The sequence below is a fragment of the Dreissena polymorpha genome, unplaced genomic scaffold (assembly GCF_020536995.1).
Source record: "Dreissena polymorpha isolate Duluth1 unplaced genomic scaffold, UMN_Dpol_1.0 chrUn007, whole genome shotgun sequence".
NCBI lineage: Eukaryota > Metazoa > Mollusca > Bivalvia > Myida > Dreissenidae > Dreissena > Dreissena polymorpha.
In genome coordinates this window covers 253920-275709 of record NW_026273321.1, presented here as the reverse complement: position 1 = coordinate 275709, position 21790 = coordinate 253920, and the positions used below count along the sequence as shown (strand labels likewise).

Below are 21790 nucleotides of genomic sequence, written 5' to 3'. Positions count from 1 at the left end.
AGGTCACAGTGACCTTGACCTTTAACCTAGTGACCCAAAAAATGGGTGTGGCATGTATAACTCATCAAGGTGCAGCTATATATGAAGTTTCAAAGTTGCAGGTTGAAGCACTTTGATTTTAGAGCCAATGTTAAAAACCTTAACAAAATGTGAAGGTTTTAGCACGATGCGGACGGCGGACTACAAGCTGGCTATGACAATAACTCGTGTTTTCTCCGAAAACAGCCGAGCTAATAAAATCATGACCCGCCCAAAAATAAAAAGATGTGTGTAATATTCAGCCATTTTAGCTCCGAAATTTTGCTCAAAAGGATTAATTAACAGTACAAATGTTTATCTCAGTGTTTCTTGATTAAAATAAAGTGTGGCTTATTTAACTTGTTTAATATTATAAATGTACTTTGTACAGGACTTGCAGCTGTTTAATAATAAGAAAGCAGAAAATTAAAATGCATAAACATATCATACAATGTTGTTGGAAATTTGATACTTAAACACACACAAAGAGTGTCTGCTGGTCACCAAGTAATTAACACCAGTCTTGTAATGATTAAAATATGTTATAATAAAAACATAATGAAAGGTTAAGGCAAAATAACACAAATGACAAAAATAGATACACATGTTATTGTCATTAACAAAAATAAAATGTAACAAGGGCTGTTTGTAAAACATGCATGCCCTTCATATGGGCCGTCAGTTGTAGTGGCAGCCATTGTGTGAATCCGTTTTGTGTCACTGTGACCTTGAACTTTGACCTAGTGACCTAAAAATCAATAGGGGCCATCTGCCAGTCATGATCAGTGTACCTTTGAAGTTTCATGATCCTAGGCCAATTTATTCTTGAGTTATCATCAGGAAACCATTTCACTGTTTCGAGTCACTGTGAACTTGACCTTTGACCTAGTGACCTGAAAATTAATAGGGGTCATCTGCCAGTCATTATCAATGTACCTATGAAGTTTCATGATCCTAGGCGTAAGCATTTTTTAGTTATCATCCGGAAACCATTTTACTGATTTGAGTCACTGTGACCTTGACCTTTGACCTGAAAATCAATAGGGGTCATTTGCCAGTCATGATCTTTCATGAAGTTTTATGATCCTAGGCCTAAGCGTTCTTGAGTTATCATCCGGAAACCATCTGGTGGACGGACGGACCGACCGACGGACCGACTGACATGTGCAAAACAATATACCCCCTCTTCTTCGAAGGGGGGCATTAAAACAATGATGGAAGAAATATGTTCAATACATAAGAACAGAACAAATAGTGACAGTTAAAAATGAAATGAAAATATAAAATCTCTCCTAAACTGCACTCTGCATTTCATTTTCCTTTGCAGAAGAATTACGTAAAAATATCGTAGATCATAACAAATCACCTTAAGTAAATCATTAAATTTGATGAACATGCCAGACAATTTTAATATAAAGTTAAACGTTAAAACAATACACTTATTATATGCAATTCAAATTTTAAAAAAATCATACAAGCAATAAAAGTTGATTCCTTGCTACAGATGATAGCATGATTTAAAATTGTGTGGCAATACAATAAATCCTGGGAGAATAATGCCATCAAACAATTAAACTGAATCCATGTGGCCAAGAAGTTTATTGTGACAACTTTTTCAAACAAGTTCATGAATAAACTAGAGCTTTGTCACAGGCATGACGAATACCCCCACATGCCGCATTGACACAGAATATTTTGCATGTTGTCTTCACAAAAATCAGCGGACACCATGCTTAATGTTTAAAATGCACTAAGTGACCATGTGACCTAGTTTTTGACCCGGCATGGCCCATGTTTGAACTTGACCTACACATCATCTTGATACAACTTCTGACCAAGTGTGGTGATGTTTGAACTATGCCTTAAGATCATCTAGATAAAACTTCTTGACATGATTGGTTAAGATCGGATGAAAAGTACTTGAATTAGAGAGAAGACACCATGCTGAATGTTAAAAAATGCAGTAACCCCGTGACCTAGTTTTTTGCCCGGCATGGCCCATGTTCAAACTTTGCATAGAGATCATCTAGATAAATCTTCTGACCAAGTTTGGTGAAGATATTGGATGAAAACTACTTGAATTAGAGAGCGAACAACATGATGAATGTTTAAAACGCACTAACTGACCCCGTTACCTAGTTTTTGACCCGGCATGACCCATATTCAAACTTGACCTAGACATCATCTAGATACAACTTCTGAACAAGTTTGGTGAAGATGGGATGAAAACTACTTGAATTAGAGAATGGACACCATGCTCAATGTTTAAAACGCACTAAGTGACCCCATGACCTAGTTTTTTACCTGCCATGACCAGTGTTCGAACTTGGCTAAGAGATCATCTAGATACAATTCTGACCAATTTTGGTGAAGTTCAGATGAAAACTACTTGAATTAAAGAGCAGATACCATGCTCAATGTTTAAAATGCACTAAGTGACCCCATGACCTAGTTTTTGACCCAGCATGACCCATATTCGAACCTAGGGCTGTCACGATACGCCGTGAGCGTACCGCGGTATATCGTGGTACGGCAACACTGTATCGCGGTACGTACCGCGATATTTTACAGAATATGTACCTGTAAAGAAAACAGTTTACAAACTTTATTAAACTCAATAATCAGAAAACACTGGTATCATAGTATGACTAGAAACTGTAAAAGAAACTGTAATAAACTTGATAGAAGTAGTCATTGTTATTGTTATTGTTATTCGCGTTTTTTCTAAAATGTCCGCCATGTGGTTTACAATATTTGTGACTACGACCTGTGTAAATCGAACGCTTCAAGGGCATGTTTAAAATGCGGAGTCAGCAGGCCCAGTATTGAAACTCCGTAGCGTTCTGACTCTTCCTGGACTTATTCATAATCTTAAGATAACATGATTTGGAAGTGCCATGCTTTGAACGATCGATATTCTAAAGAAAGAAAATAAGAAATAGAGTAAACATCTTTTGGATAATTATGAACTTATTTGCAAAGGAAATCTAACCCAAATCCAAAAAAAGGTACGGACCCATACATCGCCGTATTTTAAACGTGAAAGTTAAACATCTACCAGTGGAAGCGCTTGCTTGACAAGGATATTAACGGATTATTTATTTAGCCCTTTTGAATCGCTTCTACAGTTTTAAAAACGATATCTATATCAAAATAATTATGTAATGTATTTATATATGTCCTAATATAATATTTAAAAAAACCGGTGCGGCAACGCCGTACCGCGGTGCGATTTTTTTCACGACATGCACCGCGATATACCGGTATACCGGTGAATCGTGACAGCCCTATTCGAACCTGACCTAGACATCATCTAGATACAAAATTTCACCAAGTTTGGTGAAGATCGGATAAAAACAACTTGAATTAGAGAGCGGACACTTAATACGGACCGACCGACAGACAGACAAGCTCACTCCTTTATACCCCCCTAAACTTCGTTTGTGGGGGTATAACAATCCGTAGCAACATAATACATCATCCATATGAGTTATGTGATGTGTTTAGTGTCCCCATGAATTCATACACACATTCCAAAATGTTTGGTAATGAAACTAGTGAAACAAAACTATTGTACGTTAAAAACTATGATTTTGGTGCCACCCACAATGATTGAGGCTGTGCCTCTGTTGTAGCAGATTGACCTTGGGTAACTAAGTCCATCCCTATTGGTAGCAAGAGTTGCCAGCTTCTTCCTGCCTTCACCATCCAGCTGCATGAGATTGTTGGATGTCCCTCCACAAACCAGCACCTGTCCCTGAGCTGTCACATGAATACCACATGGCCATTTTAGGTCTGGGTCTGTAAAGGTAAAGAGTACTGTACCATCTCTGGCCAGGGTGAGGACCTTGTGATGGTCAAGGTTGGTGACAAATATCTTGTCACCTGTTGGATTCACTGCACACTTCCATACTGCAAAGAAGAATAGTATCAATGTAGTCAATTTTTTACATAACAAATATGTTCACAAAGACACTTACGTCTTATATACTTTTTTTCAAATTTATAGAGTGTGACTTTTTAACTATTCAGCTACAATTAAACATGTATGAATGCATCATTATTTAAACCCCATTATGTACAAATTTATAACATTTTCACAATAATACATGTGGTTTCTGAGATACAGAGCGTACGGACATAATCATGATCATGGCATTATTTTAAATTGTATTTAATATAGCCTTAACTTTTATACAATAAAGAAGCATGTTCTTATACATGTACATGTAATGATACTTTGCAAAGGATAGACTTTAATGTATGGCAGTTTTCATTTAAATATATTGCCCAAATCAAGTAATTAAGTTCATGATTTGCAAACATAATTATATCAGGAATAATTAATTAAATAAAATTAAATTGACATGTTAACTATAAAGTTGTGAAATTATTATTCTACCACGGCACGTGACTTGTTTTCTATATACAAAGAAGAAAAACTACTGCTGATTATTACCCTGATATACCAACGGTTGTTTAAAGTGACGTCACTTTGATTGTCCGCGCACATTATATGAATGAAGACGACGTCATTTGATTGTAATCGTTGTGGTGATGTCACGTTTTCGCGGAAAAGTGGAGGACGTTCGGTTAATATAATTCTCATTTATAACCTTTAAATCGCGGATAACTTATTAATGAAAACGTGTTAGAATCGAAATAATCCACGGGTTATCGTTGATTATTGCGGTAATAACCAATGGTATGTCGTTCCGATACTTGTTATCAAACCACTCGGGCTACGCCCTCGTGGTTTAATTCTTACGCATCGGAACTCCATACCGTTGGTTATTACCGCAATAACCAACGGTTACCCGCGGATTATTTCTTAAATAAATTCCAAATAATATCTGGATATATCCACTGTAATATTACCTGTCAATTTGCCTGATGTATCCTCATACAGTTTTTTTATAAAGTCTCCTCTCATAGAATACTTGTAAAGTGCGTTGCCAGAGGTGAGATACAGGTCCTTCTGATAATGAGCAATACCATAGCATTCATGTTGAAACTGTAGCTTTCTGCCCATAACCAGGTGCCCACCATTCACTGAGACAAACTGGACCGCATGTGTCTCGTACTTATTGACAGTAACAGCTACTTCACTTGGTGTGATTTGACACATGTCATTTGGATCAGCATTTAAATCACAGTGTGCCACCACCTTGTATTGCTGATCTAGTAGCCTAACACATTTATTATAATGATCTGCTACAAGGATCTGATTACTGGAGAGAACACAGATGGCAGTGATATCACAGAAAAACGAATCACTTGGTATTACCACATTATACTCTGACTTTCCTTGCACAGTGAATACCTGATCTTGGTCACCTAGCACAATCTTCCCCAGGCCTGACAGTGTAGAGACAAACTGTTCAATATGAGTGTCAGCCTGGAATGTCACTAACCTTTCTGCCTGAACTGCATTCACCTTCAGATAAGTTTCAGACTGCATAATTTTTTCCAGACTTTTCTTACTTGCAATAAATGCAAGTTCTGCTTTGCCCTTATCAACAATATCATGAATGGCACCACTGAGTTGTTTTAGTTCATTTTTAAGCTTGCTGCAATTGTCCAAATCAGTCTTGAGAGAAGCTTTCAGAGTGGTCATCTTATCATCTAGCTCTTTTATGGTGTTCTTTTCAATCTTGTCTAAAGTTGTATTTATTTTCTGGCGTGTTTGACGTATTTCATCTAATTGTTTGCTGTATAAGACCTGAAAAGACTGCATGTTGGTGTTCCAATCGTTTTCCAGTTTCTTCAGAGTCTCCAGAATAGTTTGGATCTTTCTTGATACTTGCTGCAAATCTGGTGGAGGTCCTTTGACTGACTCAGATATCAGGGTTACTTTAGCACATTGTCTGGAAGGAAAACAATACTTATATATTTGTAGGTTGCTTTTAATGGCCATTATGAACAAATATAGCTGAGCTTTGGTTTATCAAATGTCTTCTATTTTTAAAATGCTCTTTTCAGGTATTCTTAGATTTGGAATGTATTCATTTTAATACAGGTACCAAAATACACAGAATTATTATTAGTTATTATAATATTGTAATTTTTTCATATTATTCACATTCAGACACAAAGTTAATAATTATTTATTATTATTTTATGCTTTCCTAAGGTTTTGAAAGAAATATCAGTGAATTAAAACTGATATTTCACTGTTTAAATGTTACCAGGGGCGATAACTCTGCATTGAATGTTTATAAAAACGCACATATAAGCTTCCATTGAACTTACATGATGTAATAACATTTTGGGGCACCCAACGGCAAATTATATTGTCCAGAATTAAAACAAGAATATCAGTGAAACTGATGGATGCTCCCCGATGATGCGCTTTGTCAATCTATGTGTTAATAACCACCTAAAAAATATTTTATTGGCCTTGGTGACCTTGACCCCAGTGACCTCAAACCTCATTAAAATGTAGAGGCCCATGCTAGGTACCTACATGCCAAATATGAAAGAAATCGGTAAAGTATTGAAGGTGCTATGAGAAACTGTTACAAAAGTGTGACGGAAAATATATTAATAGCCTCGGTGACCTTGAGCCCAGTGACCTCAAACCTCATCAAAAGGTAGAGGTCCATGAAAGGTACCTACATGGCAAATATGTAAGAGATCAGTAAAGTATTGAAGGCCCTATGAGAAACTGTAAGAAAAGCATGACGGAAAATCAAGTATTAGCCTTTGTGACCTTGAGCCCAGTGACCTCAAACCTCATCAAAAGGTAGAGGTCCATGGAAGGTAACTACATGCCAAATATGAAAGAGATCGGTAAAGTAACAAAAGCATAACGGAAAATCTATTATTAGCCTCGGTGACCTTGACCTTGACCCCAGTGACCTCAAACCTCATCAAAAGGTAGAGATCCATGCAAGGTACCTAAATGCCAAATATGAAAGAGATCGGTTAAGTGTTGAAGGTGCTATGAGAAACTGTAACAAAAGCATGACGGAATAATCTATTATTAGCCTCAGTGACCTTGACCCCAGTGACCTCAAACCTCATCAAAATGTAGAGGCCCATGCTAGGTACCTACATGCCAAATATGAAAGAAATCGGTAAAGTATTGAAGGTGCTATGAGAAACTGTTACAAAGTGTGGAGGAAAATATATTAATAGCCTCGGTGACCTTGAGCCCAGTGACCTCAAACCTCATCAAAAGGTAGAGGTCCATGCAAGGTACCTACATGGCAAATATGTAAGAGATCGGTAAAGTATTGAAGGCCCTATGAGAAACTGTAAGAAAAGCATGACGGAAAATCTAGTATTAGCCTTTGTGACCTTGAGCCCAGTGACCTCAAACGTCATCAAAAGGTAGAGGTCCATGAAAGGTAACTACATGCCAAATATGAAAGAGATCGGTAAAGTAACAAAAGCATAACGGAAAATCTATTATTAGCCTCGGTGACCTTGACCTTGACCCCAGTGACCTCAAACCTCATCAAAAGGTAGAGGTCCATGCAAGGTACCTAAATGCCAAATATGAAAGAGATCGGTGAAGTATTGAAGGTGCTATGAGAAACTGTAACAAAAGCATGACGGAATAATCTATTATTAGCCTCAGTGACCTTGACCCCAGTGACCTCAAACCTCATCAAAAGGTAGAGGTCCATGCAAGGTACCTACGTGCCAAATATGAAAGAAATCGGTAAGTATTGAAGGTGCTATGAGAAACTGTAACAAAAGTGTGACGAAAAAATATATTATTGGCCTCGGTGACCTTGACCCCAATAACCTCATCAAAAGGTAGAGGTCCATGCAAGGTACCTACATGCCAAATATGAATGAGATCGGTAAAGTATTGAAGGTGCTATGAGAAACTGTAACAAAACCGTGACAGAAAAATCTATTATTAGCCTCGGTGACCTTGACCCAAGTGACCTCAAACCTCATCAAAAGGTAGAGGTCCATGCAAGGTATCTACATGCCAAATATGAAAGAGATCTGTAAAGTATTGAAGGTGGTATGATAAACTGTAACGAAAGTGTGACGGAAAAATATATTATTAGCCTCGGTGACCTTGACCTGAGTGACCTCAAACCTCATCAAAAGGTAGAGGTCTATGCAAGAGATCGGTAAAGTATTGAAGGTGCTATGAAAAACTTAACAAAAGTGTGACGGAAAAATCTATTATTAGCCTCGGTGACCTTGACCCCAGTGACATCAAAGCTCATCAAAAGGTAGAGGTCCATGCAAGGTACCTTCAAGCCAAATATGAAGGAGATCGGTAAAGTATTGAAGGTGCTATGAGAAACTGTAACAAAAATGTGACGGAAGGAAGTAAGGAAGTATGGAAGTAAGGAAGAAAGGACAAACTGGCAACTATATGCTCCCCGAAAATTTTCGGGGAGCTTAAAAATACAAAAATTAACATTTGTAAGCATAAAATAAATAGAACATTTATAGAATATCAATTTTAATTCACTCGTGAATTAATATCTATATTCAACCAAATCCAACAAATATCCTCTATATGATTGATCTAAACAATGAACGGTCTATAGTTTGGTCGCCAGTAACGGATCTTCCCCAGTAGCGGAACATTTTTCGGAAACAATCATTCTATTACTCTAACCCCTATAAAAATGACTGATCAAACTGTATTTTCCACGAGAATAATCATTTTTCTCTTGAAATGTATATTTTCTTTTCCCAGTGATGACCTAGTTATTTTTATATCGTGGATTGCATATCAACATGTACGCACCGTGTTTACAAAGTGAGCCTCGTTCTGGGTATTGAGAATTTGAAGAAATTCTTGCCATTAATTTCATTTGAACTTTTCCATCAAAATGCTATTATCATTTGAAAGTTTCAAATGATAATAGCATTTTGATGGAAAAGTTCAAAATTAAAACGTATGTTATAAAAGAATACATTAACATAAAATTTATCACATAAGCTGCTGTTTAACGGTTTTTACATGCACTTTTTGAAACTCAAGTGAAGTCGCCAGTAGCAAATCACGTTCAGCAATATGGCGGGAAAAGTTGGTTAATGAGGGGGTCATCTCAAACTTCGTTTTAGATGTCAAATTTGTATTTTTACGATATGTTTGTACGGTTTCAATGTGGCACATTGTCCAGTTCTTATCAAAATTTTAAATACAGGTTGAGAAAATTTGGCAAATTATTATTTATAAAGTTATATTGATTTACTGAGCATATTAACTGAAAAATTATTTTCTAAATTCATTCAACTCAATTTACATGTCAGCATTTTTATTTTTCAGGAAATACGTTAAAATACGTAACAAACAAAACTAGTAAAAATTTTCAAGTTATTTATTCATCAATCATCTTTCAATTCATTTACATAATAAAATGAAAACATATTAAATACTAAATTACACAAATATAAACTTAAAGAATAAACAATAATAAAACAATACAAACAAGAAACCGTCAGAGACGGGTGATGCTCCCCAAAGTTTTTTTTTGTCACAATATTGCACTATATATTGAGATAAAAGGAAACGTCTTGAGGGGCATAACTTTGGACAAAATAATACAATGGATGGTTTAGCAACTTAAAAATTTCAAAGGGCCATAACTCTCTAAATAAATCATCTAACCAGAACCCACAAATAACATGCGCATCTCCTCAAGGTAGTTAAGCTTCCCATAAAGCTAGCTTCATTGAATTCCAGTCAGTAGTTGGGGGGACAACAATTGCACTATATGTTCAGTTAATGCACATTTCAAAGGGCCATAACTCTGTGAAAAATCATCCGACCAGAACCGGCTGATAATATGCACATCTCTTGGTAGTGAAGCTTCCGATAAAGTTTAATTGAATTCCGGTCATTAATTGCTGAGAAATAGCCAAGACAAAAATTGTGCACGGACGGACACACGCACGGACAGACGAAGCGGCGACTCAATGCTCCCCCCAAAAATTTTGGGGGAGCATAAAAACAATAATGGAAATAATTTTACAAAGTAATATTACATGCTTTGATAAAGAAATAGGTATTGTAATGCTTTTTGGCTTACAGTCATCCAAGAGTGGTACTTTCAAAGATGAGGCTAAGACCAGAAGTTTTTCCTCTAAGAAGACAACTCCTGCATCTAAACTTCTTCGGAAAAACTCTGCGTCTCACCTAAACATTCCCTCTTACCCAGTTCAACGTTTGATTTGGGAGTACACAAATACACGTGATGATCTAGCTTGTCTTGTGTGGATTGCACCATTAGAATCTGATTTCACACTTACCGTTACAGTGACCTGGACATTTGACCTAGTAACTCCGATTTCATAGGGGTCATCTACTGTCAAAGGTCAAAGCACATGGGAGGTATCAAGCCAATCGGTTAATTTACTGACGATTTATAAATTGGAAACGATTTTCACACTTACTGTGACAGTGATCTTAACTTTTAACCTGGTTACCCCAATTTTGATAGGGGCTATTTACTGTCCGAGGTCAAAGCACATATGAAGTTCTAAGCCAATCGATCAATTCGTTGACGAGTTATTGATTGGAAACGATTTTCACACTTAATGTGACAGTGACCTTTGACCTAGTGACTACATTTTCAATAGGGGTCAATCTACTGTCAAAGGCCAATGCAATGTCTGTGCCAAACAACAGTGTGTAGCTTTGTTTAAAGTTTATATAATAATATCTATTTTTTATTGAATAACTAAAATTCGATGCTTTTATTTAGTTTTTTTTTTGTATAACACATATTGCTGTTAAAACAACAGATTGTCACTTGCTGAAAAACAACACCTTGTCACTATGTTTAAATGCTAAATTTAATGTTTATTGAAGGCAAAAACGTAATACTAATGCTGTGATCAAGGCTTAGGGTATGTTTTTAATATTGCATTTGAAAAACTTGTTTTCTGTAGGTTAAGTGTTTATTTTCGTCTATTTCCATGCAATTGTTAATATATCAGCTGATGTCTGTCATGTTTGTATGTTTTGACATGCCCCCTACATTCCAATGTCACGTGATTCTATACTGGAGAAAATGGTCCGCTATTATGGGGAAATCCTGGCCGATATAAATAAAACATAATGAAACTTTTTTTGCAAAGAAATTTTATAATTCTCATTGTAAATAATATTTGTATTTGAAAAAACATTATTTTGTGAATAAAAATCTATTAATATATTTTAGACATTGTGTATTGTTTTCTTCGATGTACCGGAAGTGATCCGTTACTGGCAACCAAACTGTATTTATAACATAATGATAATTGAAAGCAAATACATAACTCGATTACCTGTGATTGAGGAAAGCACAATTAGTGCAGCACAGCTGACTGTGGTCATTGCAGAACATTTCTAAACGTTTGTCTTCATGAAGGTCACATTTCTGAAGGAAATCCTCCACTTCCTTTAACACTGGCCACTTACTTGTGTCTCCCCTTCCATATGTCACATGTTTTCCAAACAACTGACCATGGGGTTTTAAACATTTTGCACAATAAAATTTTTGACAGTTATTACAGTAAAAGTCTGCCCACTGGTCAATTTTGTGCTCTAGACACGATGAACAACAAAAGTCTGTAAATGAATCAGATCCTTTATCCACAGTTGACTGAGAAAAGGTCGCCATCTTGAATATTGTTTAAGTTAAAGAAAAATTAATCCTGTATGTCCTCAATTTAATTATAACTTCAATATTTAATGTTTTCCAGTACCACAGAAATATTGTCCATACAAACAAAACATTAAATACTTATGTCAGATTTCAAGCAACTAAAAAATTGTTGAACATAATTCTTACAAGATAAACTTAAGATTATTTCAATAGTTTGGCTGTTTTGATCAAACCCGCAAACAGCAGTAACTAAGCAAATCAGTCCCATGAGTATAAGGTTTCGACAAATCAATAATCATACGGCAAGTTTGTATATTGGTTTGAAAGGTAGACAGACACTATAGAAAACCCTTTGTCTGAACTTATCGATCCTCTGCTGAGGTTTACATAAAGTACACTATTTAATGAAAAGTTTAAGAAAGATACCACATTGCATTTTTAAATGAGAGATTTTTGCTGCGTAAATATATATCTACAACCATTAAGCTGATATAGTGACCTTATTACAGATAACACAGTAAATTGAATGTACATGTACATATTTCTGTTTGAAATGTCATATGTTACAATTGTTAAACGATACACATAACATTGTGTGATAACTATGTATTAACCTCATCCATGTAGCATTGTCCCGAAATATGTTTATTTCCTGTTTATTAAAATTAACCATTCTTTAAAATGATGTGTGTTTATAAGTTCTTGTACACATGTTGTTTAAATGTATGTTAATGACGATGAGCTTTACAAGCGTAAGTGAAAATACACTAATATGTCCTGTTCTGTTTAGTTAAATATAAATTTCAAACAAGAGCACTCACCTGAGTTCAAGGTCAACCAATATTCAAAACTTGGTGACCTAATTTTTGGAAACATGGGACCCAGATTTGAACTTGACCTCTTTTTGGCAAGATAAACATTCTGACCAAGTTTTATCAAGACTTCTTCATAAATGTAGCTTCTTTAGTCGACAGCGATTTTTCGTCCCCATTTGGGAAAAGTACATGTTCCTGTACCATGTAAATTGGGAAAAATTAGGGGAAAAAAAATTGAAATTGGGAAAATTCGCGTCGTGAAATCTTCCAATTGGGAATTATAGTTTTTTTAATTGCTGATAATGATATAAACAAGAGGGCCATGATGGCCCTGAATCGCTCACCTGACTCATTAAGATCAGATGAAAACTATGACCTCTATTGTCTACACAATGTTTTTCTATGATTTGACCTAGTGACCTAGTTCCTGACTCTAGATGACCCAAATACAATCCCAATCCAGATTTCATCAAGATAAACATTCTGACCACAGTTCATAAATATTGGATGAAAACTGTGACCTCTATTGTCAACACAAGGTTTTTCTATTTATTTGACCTAGATTTTTACCCCAGATGACCCAAATACAATCCCACCCAGATTTCATCAAGAATTCTGACCAAATTTCATAAAGGTTGGATGAAAACTGTGATCTCTAATGTCTACACAAGGTTTTTCTATTATTTGACCTAGTGACCTAGTTTTTGACCCCAGATGACCCAAATAAAATCCCAACCCAGATTTCATCAAGATAAACATTCTGACCAAATTTCATAAAGATTGGATGAAAACTGTGACCTCTATTGTCGACAGAAGGTTGTTCTATTATTTGACCTAGTGACCTTGTTTTTGACCCCAGATGACCCAAATACAATCCCAAACCGGATTTCATCAAGATAAACATTTTGACCAAATTTCATCAAGATTGGATGCAAACTGTGACCTCTACTGTCTACACAAACAAATTGTTGACGCACGGACGCACGGACACACGCAGGCACGCACAACGGACGCCGGACATCACACGATCACATAAGCTCACCGTGTCACTTCATGACAGGTGACCTAAAAATATGTGTCGGAGATAAACATGAACAGTTGTGGTTAAAATCCCATAGAAACAAGGGCTGTTTGTAAAACATGCATGCCCCCCTATATGGGCTATAAGTTGTAGTAGCAGCCATTGTGTGAATACGTTTTTTGTCACTGTGAATGGTGGTGGTGGTGGTGGTGGTGGTGGTGTAGTAGTAGTAGTAGTAGTAGTAGTAGTAGTAGTAGTAGTAGTAGTAGTAGTAGTAGTAGTAGTAGTAGTAGTAGTAGTCGTAGTCGTAGTAGTAGTAGTAGTAGTCGTGAGTAGTAGTAGTAGAAGTAGTAGTAGTAGTAGTAGAGAAGTCAGTAGTAGAAGTTAGTAGTGAGTAGTAGTAGTATAGTCAGTAGTAGGGATAGTAGTAGTTAGTGCGTAGTGTAGTATTGTAGTAGTAGTAGTGGTAAGTAGTAGTAGGTAGTGGCAGTAGTAGTAGATATAGTAATAGTAGACGTGTGTGGTGGTTGGTGGTCGGTGGTTGGTGGTAGTGGTTGTGGTGGTGGTAGTAGTACTAGTAGTAGTAGTACTAGTAGTAGCAGTAGTAGTAGTAGTAGTTAGTCAGTAGTAGTAGTAGTAGTAGTAGTAGTAGTAGTGGTAAGTCAGGTAGTCGAAGTAGTCGTAGAAGTAGTAGTAGTAGTAGTAGTAGTAGTCGTAGTAGTAGCTAGTTAGTAGTAGTAGTAGTAGTAGTAGTAAGTCGTAGTAGTAACGTAGTAGCCAGTAGCAGATAAGTAGTAGTGGTAGTCGTAGCAGTTAGCAGTTAGCAGTAAGCACCAGTAGCAGCATTACAAGACCAATACTTAAGAATGATCAAATGGGAAAAGGTAACATAGCACCAGCAGTAAATATGGGGCTCATTTACAGGTCAGATTTGGAATCTCTGCTGTAAAATGAGATTTTGAATGAATTAAAGGGAGGCAAATCTGTAATAAAAAGAACATGCATAAACCGTAGTTGTTTCCCTTGTTTGAACCATGCTAAATCCTTACAAGTTTGGAAAGAATTGGATGAAAAATTTGGACTTTATTGCATAAACACCATTTTCTCAATTCAAGGGGAGGTAATTCTGTACTTCATGGACCAATAATGCTCATTTTTTTGTAGGGTTCGTGTCCTCATTGATATAAAGACACTGTGCATATTTGGAAAGGATCGGACAAAAAATGTGGAAGATTTTTGAAAGTTTTCACAAAATAGGCAAAAACGAATAAACATGCAAAGTTCAACGAGCTCCTGCGGCCATGTTTTTTGACGAATCAAATTTCTTTGAACAACTTTTTCAGGGGAGCCCTCAAAGGTCATCCCTGTGAAATATTTTGAAAATCTGATGAGCGGTTTCTGACAAGAAGATTTTTTAAGGTTTTTACCATATATGGTCATGGCGGCCATCTTGGTTATGTGATCAATTTTTTTTAACAATTCTTTTGTCCCATGACCTAGGGATGCTCCACATGAAATTTAGTTGAAATTGGCTCAATGGTTTAGTAGAAGAAGATGTTTACAAATTGTTTACAGACGGACGGACGGACGGACGGACGCCGGACGCTGAGTGATCACAATAGCTCACCTCGAGCTATCGCTCAGGTGAGCTAAAAACAAAAATCAGTACACAAATATTGATTAACATTCATTTTGGCTTGAAATGTTAAGTGTAAGTGCTCATTTTATTTGTTTACTTGCAGTTAATGCACTTTTGGAAACAAGAGCACCGCCTTGCGGGTGCAGACCGCTCATCTATTTTTCTTTTAAATGTGTACGGACCTTTCTCAATTTAAATCACAAAGGAGGGAGGGGTGGAGAGGGATGTATAGTGTGGGGGTGTGGTCATTTATTACATTATCTTCCAAAAATGCAAAAAACATGCAAAAAAATATTCTTGGGTGGTATGGTTGGACGGTATTTCAAAAGTAAAATAATAAAAATAAATATTTGTGTTTTTTAACCATGTTTGAAAAAAAACAAGAGATGTGTTCGTCAGAAACACAAAGCCCCCTATTGCGCCGCTTTGAAAAAAATAGTGTTGTTGTTTTTTTACCTTTGACCTTGAAGGATGACCTTGACCTTGAACTTCCACCACTCAAAATGTGCAGCTTCATGAGAACGCCACTTTGAATTTCTTTTTTTTTTTTTTTTTTTTACCTTTAAGGATGACCATGACCTTGAACTTCCACCACACAAAATGTGCAGCTTCATGAGATACACATGCATGCCAAATATCAAGTTGCTATCTTCAACATTAAAAAAGTTATGGCCAATGTTAAAATTTTTGGACGGACAGACGCCATATATTTGACATTTGACCTTGAAGGATGACCTTGACCTTCACCTTTCACCACTCAAAATATGTAGCTCCATGAGATACACATGCATGCCAAATATCAAGTTGCTATCTTCAATAATGAAAAAGTTATGGCCAATGTTAAAGTTTTCGGACGGACAGACGCAATAAATTTGACATTTGACCTTGAAGGATGACCTTGACCTTTCACCACTCGAAATGTGCAGCTCCATGAGATACACATGCATGCCAAATATCAAGTTGCTTTCTTGAATAGTGAAAAAGTTATGGCCAATGTTAAAGTTTTTTTCGGACGGAAGGACGGACAGACTGACTGACTGACGGACAGTTCAACTGGTATATGCCACCCTACTGGGGGCATAAGAAAAAAAATTTGGGGGTGGTGGGTTGGGGGGGGGTATAGTGTGAGGGTGTGGTGGTCATTTATTAGATGATCTTTACAAAAAAATGGGAGGGGAGGGAATGAGGGGGGGGATTGGGGTGGGGGCGTGGGGGATGGTTTGGGTGGAGGCTATTGTGGAATGTCAGGTAAGAGTTGTTTTGTCAAAGTATCAATCAAATCTAATCATTAATAAAGAAGTTATGGCAATTTTAGCACATTTAATAATTTGACCTCTTGAGTCAAGGTCATACAAAGGTCAAGGTAAAATTCAACTTGCCAGGCACAGTACCCTCATGATAGCATGAAAGTATTTGAAGTTTGAAAGCAATAGCCTTGATACTTTAAAAGTAAAGTGGATCTAAACACAAAATGTAACCATATATTCAAAGTTACTAAGTCAAAAAAAGGGCCATAATTCCGTAAAAATGACAACCAGAGTTATGCAACTTATCCTTTACTGTCCCCTTATGATAGTTTGCGAGTGTTCCAAGTATGAAAGCAATATCTATGATACTTTAGGAGTAGAGTGGACCAAAACACAAAACTTAACCAAATTTTCAAGTATTAAGGGCCCATAATTCCGTCAAAATGCCAGTCAGAATTACATTAATTTGCCTGCACAGTCCCCTTATGATAGTTAGTAAGTGTTGCAAATATGAAAGTAATAGCTTTGATACTTAAGGAAAAAAGTGGACCTAAACACAAAACTTAACCAAATTTTCAATTTTCTTAGTATAAAAACGGCACATAATTCTGTCAAAATGCCAGTCAGAGTTACATAACTTTGCCTGCACAGTCCTCTAATAATAGTAAGTGTTGCAAGTATGAAAGCAATAGCTTTGATACTTAGGGAATAAAATGGACCTAGACACAAAACTTAACCAAAATTTTCAATTTTCTAAGTATAAAAAGGGCACATAATTCTGTCAAAATGCAAGCAAGAGTTATCTTACTTTGTCTGCCCAGTCTCCTCATGATAGTAAGTAAGTGTACCAAGTTTGAATGCAATATCATTGATACTTTCTGAGAAAAGTGGACCTAAACGCAAAACTTAACCAGACGCTGACGCTGACGCCAAGCTGATGACAATAGCTCTTCTTTTTTTTTCAAAAAATAGATGAGCTAAAAAATTGATGGAATTTTCCTTCCTTTTGGGAAACTTTCAGACAGAAATTATGAATTTTGTAGTTTTTTTTCAATTGGGAAAGTACCTTTTACGGGTTCTTAATTAGGAAGGGAAAAAATCCCTGGTGGAAATAAGGATTATTTAAGATTTGACAAAATGACAGAGTTTTTTGACCAATTTATAATACATAGAAATACAAGGGACAAAATTGTCACAAAACCAGGTTTTCATTGTGAAAAAAAAATCTGATAAAGGGAGAAAACTCAAACTGAACTTTTGAAATGACCAAAAAAAATTAACCCCCTTTGTAAGTTTTTTTTTTTTTTTTAAATATTTTTTTAGTCGTGGCGACCTTGACATTGGAGATATTGACGTGATTCTTTCGTGGGACACACCGTCCCATGATGGTGAACAAATGTGCCAAATGATTTTAAAATCTCACAATGAATGACATAGTTATGGCCAGGACAAGCTCATTTATGGCCATTTTTGACCTTTGAACTCAAAGTGTGACCTTGACCTTGGAGATATCGACGTAATTATTTCGCGCGACACACCGTCCAATGATGGTGAACAAATGTGCCAAATGATTTTAAAATCTGACGATGAACGACATAGTTATGGCTCGGACAAGCTCATTTATGGCCATTTTTGACCTTTGAACTCAAAGTGTGACCTTGACCTTGGAGATATCGACGTAATTATTTCGCGCGACACACCGTCCAATGATGGTGAACAAATGTGCCAAATGATTTTAAAATCTGACAATGAACGACATAGTTATGGCCCGGACAAGCTTATTCCGCCAGCCCGCCAGCCCGCCAGCCAGCCAGCCAGCCAGCCCGCCCGCATTCGCCAATCTAATAACCAGTTTTTTCCTTCGGAAAACCTGGTTAAAAACCTGGTTAAATATTTGAACTCAAGAAACAATACTAGAAGAGAAATTCATATTAACCTACGCTAGTCTTTCATTTAAGGGAAGTTGCCAATTGCATACACAAAACAGGACCATATACATTTACCATGTATATACAATATGACATTAGACAGAATGATGATTAAAGCTGCAGTCACTGCCTCACTCAATGCAAAGCATTAAGAGTTTAAGCCTTTAACATTAAATTAAGTGTTTAAATTTTAGCATTTTTGCTTAATTGGGAATGTACCATTTACCAGTACTTTATCAAGGAGAAAAAAAAAGCTGTCTTCATTTGTATTGTTTTATGCCAGTTAGTATTGTATATTGTTGAACCAGCAAAACTTTTTACTATCTATGTTCTCTCTACCTTCTACAATGTTCCTTGTGTCTACCTTGTGTCTTCTAGGCACTTTCAATAGCTCTTACAGCTAGTTGAATCCTTTAAACTTCTTCAATTTTATTATCTCCACTCCGGTCTGAATTTTGTTTGTTGTAAATGTCACTAGTTATTTCAAATTTACTTTAATTAATACACTTCTGATATGCCAAAACGCTTATGCAACCATAATTTGTCTAGTTGAGTCGAATTTACGGTATCACATGTCACAATGTCTTGAGGTAAATTGTTCCAAACTATGATTGTGCGATGTCCAAAAGAATGGAGGCAAACTGACTTATGCGCTTTCGGTTTTGCAAGTTTTAAACAATGACCTCTTGTTCGATTATTTTCAGCATAATAGAAAAAATTTCCACCATCAATATAATCAATTTTATAGATTATCTTAAATACTTTAATCATATCGAATCTTTTATGTCGATAGTCCATTGAACGAAGATTTTATGTTATCCCATTTTCAACGAGACATTGACGGTATAACACCTTATGGAATATACTAGCCTGTATTCAACACTGTGGGATATACCTGTCACGTGCACGGACTACTTTTTACTTTATCACTGAATGATTTTTCATAATTAATAAAGTCGAGAAAACTTTAGCTTCAAAATTATATGACGTTCAACCTTTAAATCTAGTCATATGACATAATTTTTCGCCATCCGTATAATGAATCAGGTGATTGATGGCGTCATAAAATGACACTTTTTGCGTTATTTCCCCCCCCCCCCCCCCAAAAAATGACAATTTATTATAAATGCGACTTATTTCACATGTACATGTACTGTATATCGACATACGGTATTTGAATTGTCAATTAATCACATTTTCCTTATTTCGTGTAATGTGCATTGTTTATAATCCATGCATATACTTTTGACATTTAAGAATGTACAACAAGCCATACAAATATCGCACAATTCATAAATAATCTGCAATATTTGCTATCCGATTTAATTCAAGTTAATCATAGAGCTGTGTAAAGTGTAAGATGGTAAAAATAGCACCACACTGGAATTCGGAACGTCCCATTTTGTACACGGGTATTATCCACTGATTTATCTGTTGTGTAATGGAATGTTTTCCATTCTTTGTGTATTTATATATTAAATTATTTTCTTGTACACAATAAGGGCATTTATCATAGACAAATAGCATTGTGAAAGTTTAAACATAATTATGTTTGTATGCAGAAATCCGCAAATGCATCTGAGTTTACCAACGGCTATTATTTGATAAACTGCTCTGGTTCATTTTAACAGCAGTAATGTACATAGAGTACATGACGTAGCGTGTGACGAATCAGAAAGTTTATCGAGTTCATAAATTCATTTGAAAATAGTGATAGGATGGCATGAGGGTCTTTATTTAACTATGCTAAAATAATTATTAAAGACCCTAGATGCAAAATCGTCAATTATTGAGTTAAATGGATTATTAGATGGATTTTACAGGATAATTAAAGGTAAGATACTAGTTCGAATGTGTTTTGGTTTTTGTTTGTACTTTTGTCGTTCCCTGTTCTCGGGGAAATGATTTTAACATGGGGGCCATTAATGCATTGGATCACACACGGCATACCCATAACATTATATAAAACAAGTTCTGCGCGTCCTTAAATTCGTCGTCCGAAGTCGGAAAACGTATTGCCCTGCATATTAAGTCAAATAAAGTGTCAGTCGCTGCAATTGTAGAATCTATGTTGACATTGACATCATTTTGTCAGGAGCAATCGCCGCCATATTGGATTTTGATCATTTTCTTTCGAAAATAAAATGAATTATAGTAAAATAAAATCTTCTTTTCGCGGTCGTCAAGTGTTACAATTCGCATGCTGCGTAAAATTGAATCGAGGCATATGGTGATATTTTTACTAGTTTTACAGTTTGTGTGTGATTTTTTTAAAGACTATTTTGCGTACCATAACAAATACATTTATATCCATGCATGGATACATTCGTTAGATTTTAAGCGATTTTAAAGAATGAATTAAACTAATTGTTATGCTAAGGTTATTAGATCTAGTAAGTAGTTATGTTAAATGTCACGTTGAAAAAAAATCAAATGGGATAAATAGAATACTAGGATTAGCGTTGAATACAGAGAAGTTTATGTTTCTCGGCTCGAACACCGAAAGCGCTCGCCAAGGCATGCGCTCCCGGCGTACTAAGCCTCGCAACATAAACTTCTCTGTATTCAACGCTAACCTAGTATTCTCTATCAGCCAAACGATCTTGATATGATAGTTCACAGATTTCAGGTACAAATATGGTGGCACTACATGTACGCTGTGCATTTTTAATTATTTGTTTACATTTCTTAGTGTGAGGATAGTAAACCAAGTCCCATAGTTTATATGAGATCTAATGAGCGACTTGTATAGTGTCAAAAACAAGGATTTGTCCATATGGGTGAATTTAATCCTGATTAGTCCAATTATTATGTTGACTTTATTAACTGTGCTCTCAGCAAACTACGATGTGTTTATATACAATTTTAGTGTTCATATTTAGTACGAATGAACAAAGTATTGGGAATTGGGTGCATATATTGTACATATCCATCCATACCACACACTTTTAGTTTCTGTCTAATAAACAAACACTTATCAATAATAACAATCTGCTTGCAAACAATAACATCTAAATGATGTGATTGTTTATGAACCCAAATACATCATGTATTATGAATCACTTTTCACTGTTTCATAAAAGCAGAAAATTTGCAATTGTATTGCTCAATTTTCAAAGATGTTACATAAAAATGGGTCTAGAAGTGATTAATGTCTCAAACAAAAACCTGTTCAAAAAATTGATTAGAATGCTAGAACAATCAGATATGAATTCCAGTATCAAATTTCTCAAATCAAACTTCCAATATATGTGTCCTTTGTGATTGGCTCAGTAAAATATAGCCACAATCTTAGCGAATACATAATTTTGTTTGAGGATGTTCGGATATCATAGCCAAAACATTCACACGTTGTATATTGTGACACAAAAAAATGAAAAGGAAGCGTTTTGTATCGCTTTCAATTCAGGTTACCAGAATACATCTAGCATTGAAATTCTGGCTGTTGCTATAAGGAACATTGATTTTTTATGTGTTAAATTTATTTTCAAAACATTGTACAAAACATTCGTTCATTTCGAGTGTTTATGGACTTTTAATTAATAC

The 21790-nt window shown here is 35.8% G+C and overlaps 2 protein-coding genes across 3 annotated transcripts in view; both read right to left on the bottom strand.

The window, feature by feature from the left end:
• LOC127863386 (methionine--tRNA ligase, cytoplasmic-like) overlaps positions 1-21790 on the bottom strand; it is a 74688-nt gene that overhangs the window by 24869 nt on the left and 28029 nt on the right. The gene's annotated exons all lie outside the window — the stretch shown is intronic.
• On the bottom strand, positions 2675-11821 carry LOC127863389 (uncharacterized). The gene is made up of 3 exons (XM_052402902.1): positions 11275-11821; positions 4897-5885; positions 2675-3930 (listed from the first exon to the last, which is right to left on the bottom strand). The coding sequence occupies exons 1-3, from the start codon at positions 11607-11609 to the stop codon at positions 3587-3589; spliced, it is 1668 nt and encodes a 555-aa protein (XP_052258862.1). The 5' UTR covers positions 11610-11821; the 3' UTR covers positions 2675-3586.

Excerpts from the sequence above, each read along its gene's own strand:
- LOC127863389 (XM_052402902.1), bottom strand. The coding sequence starts at position 11,609 with ATGGCGACCTTTTCTCAGTCAACTGTGGATAAAGGATCTGATTCATTT. Across the intron at positions 5,886-11,274 it reads TGTGCTTTCCTCAATCACAG|ACAATGTGCTAAAGTAACCC; the intron begins GTAATCGAGTTA and ends TTTTCCTTCCAG. Across the intron at positions 3,931-4,896 it reads TACATCAGGCAAATTGACAG|TATGGAAGTGTGCAGTGAAT; the intron begins GTAATATTACAG and ends TCTTCTTTGCAG.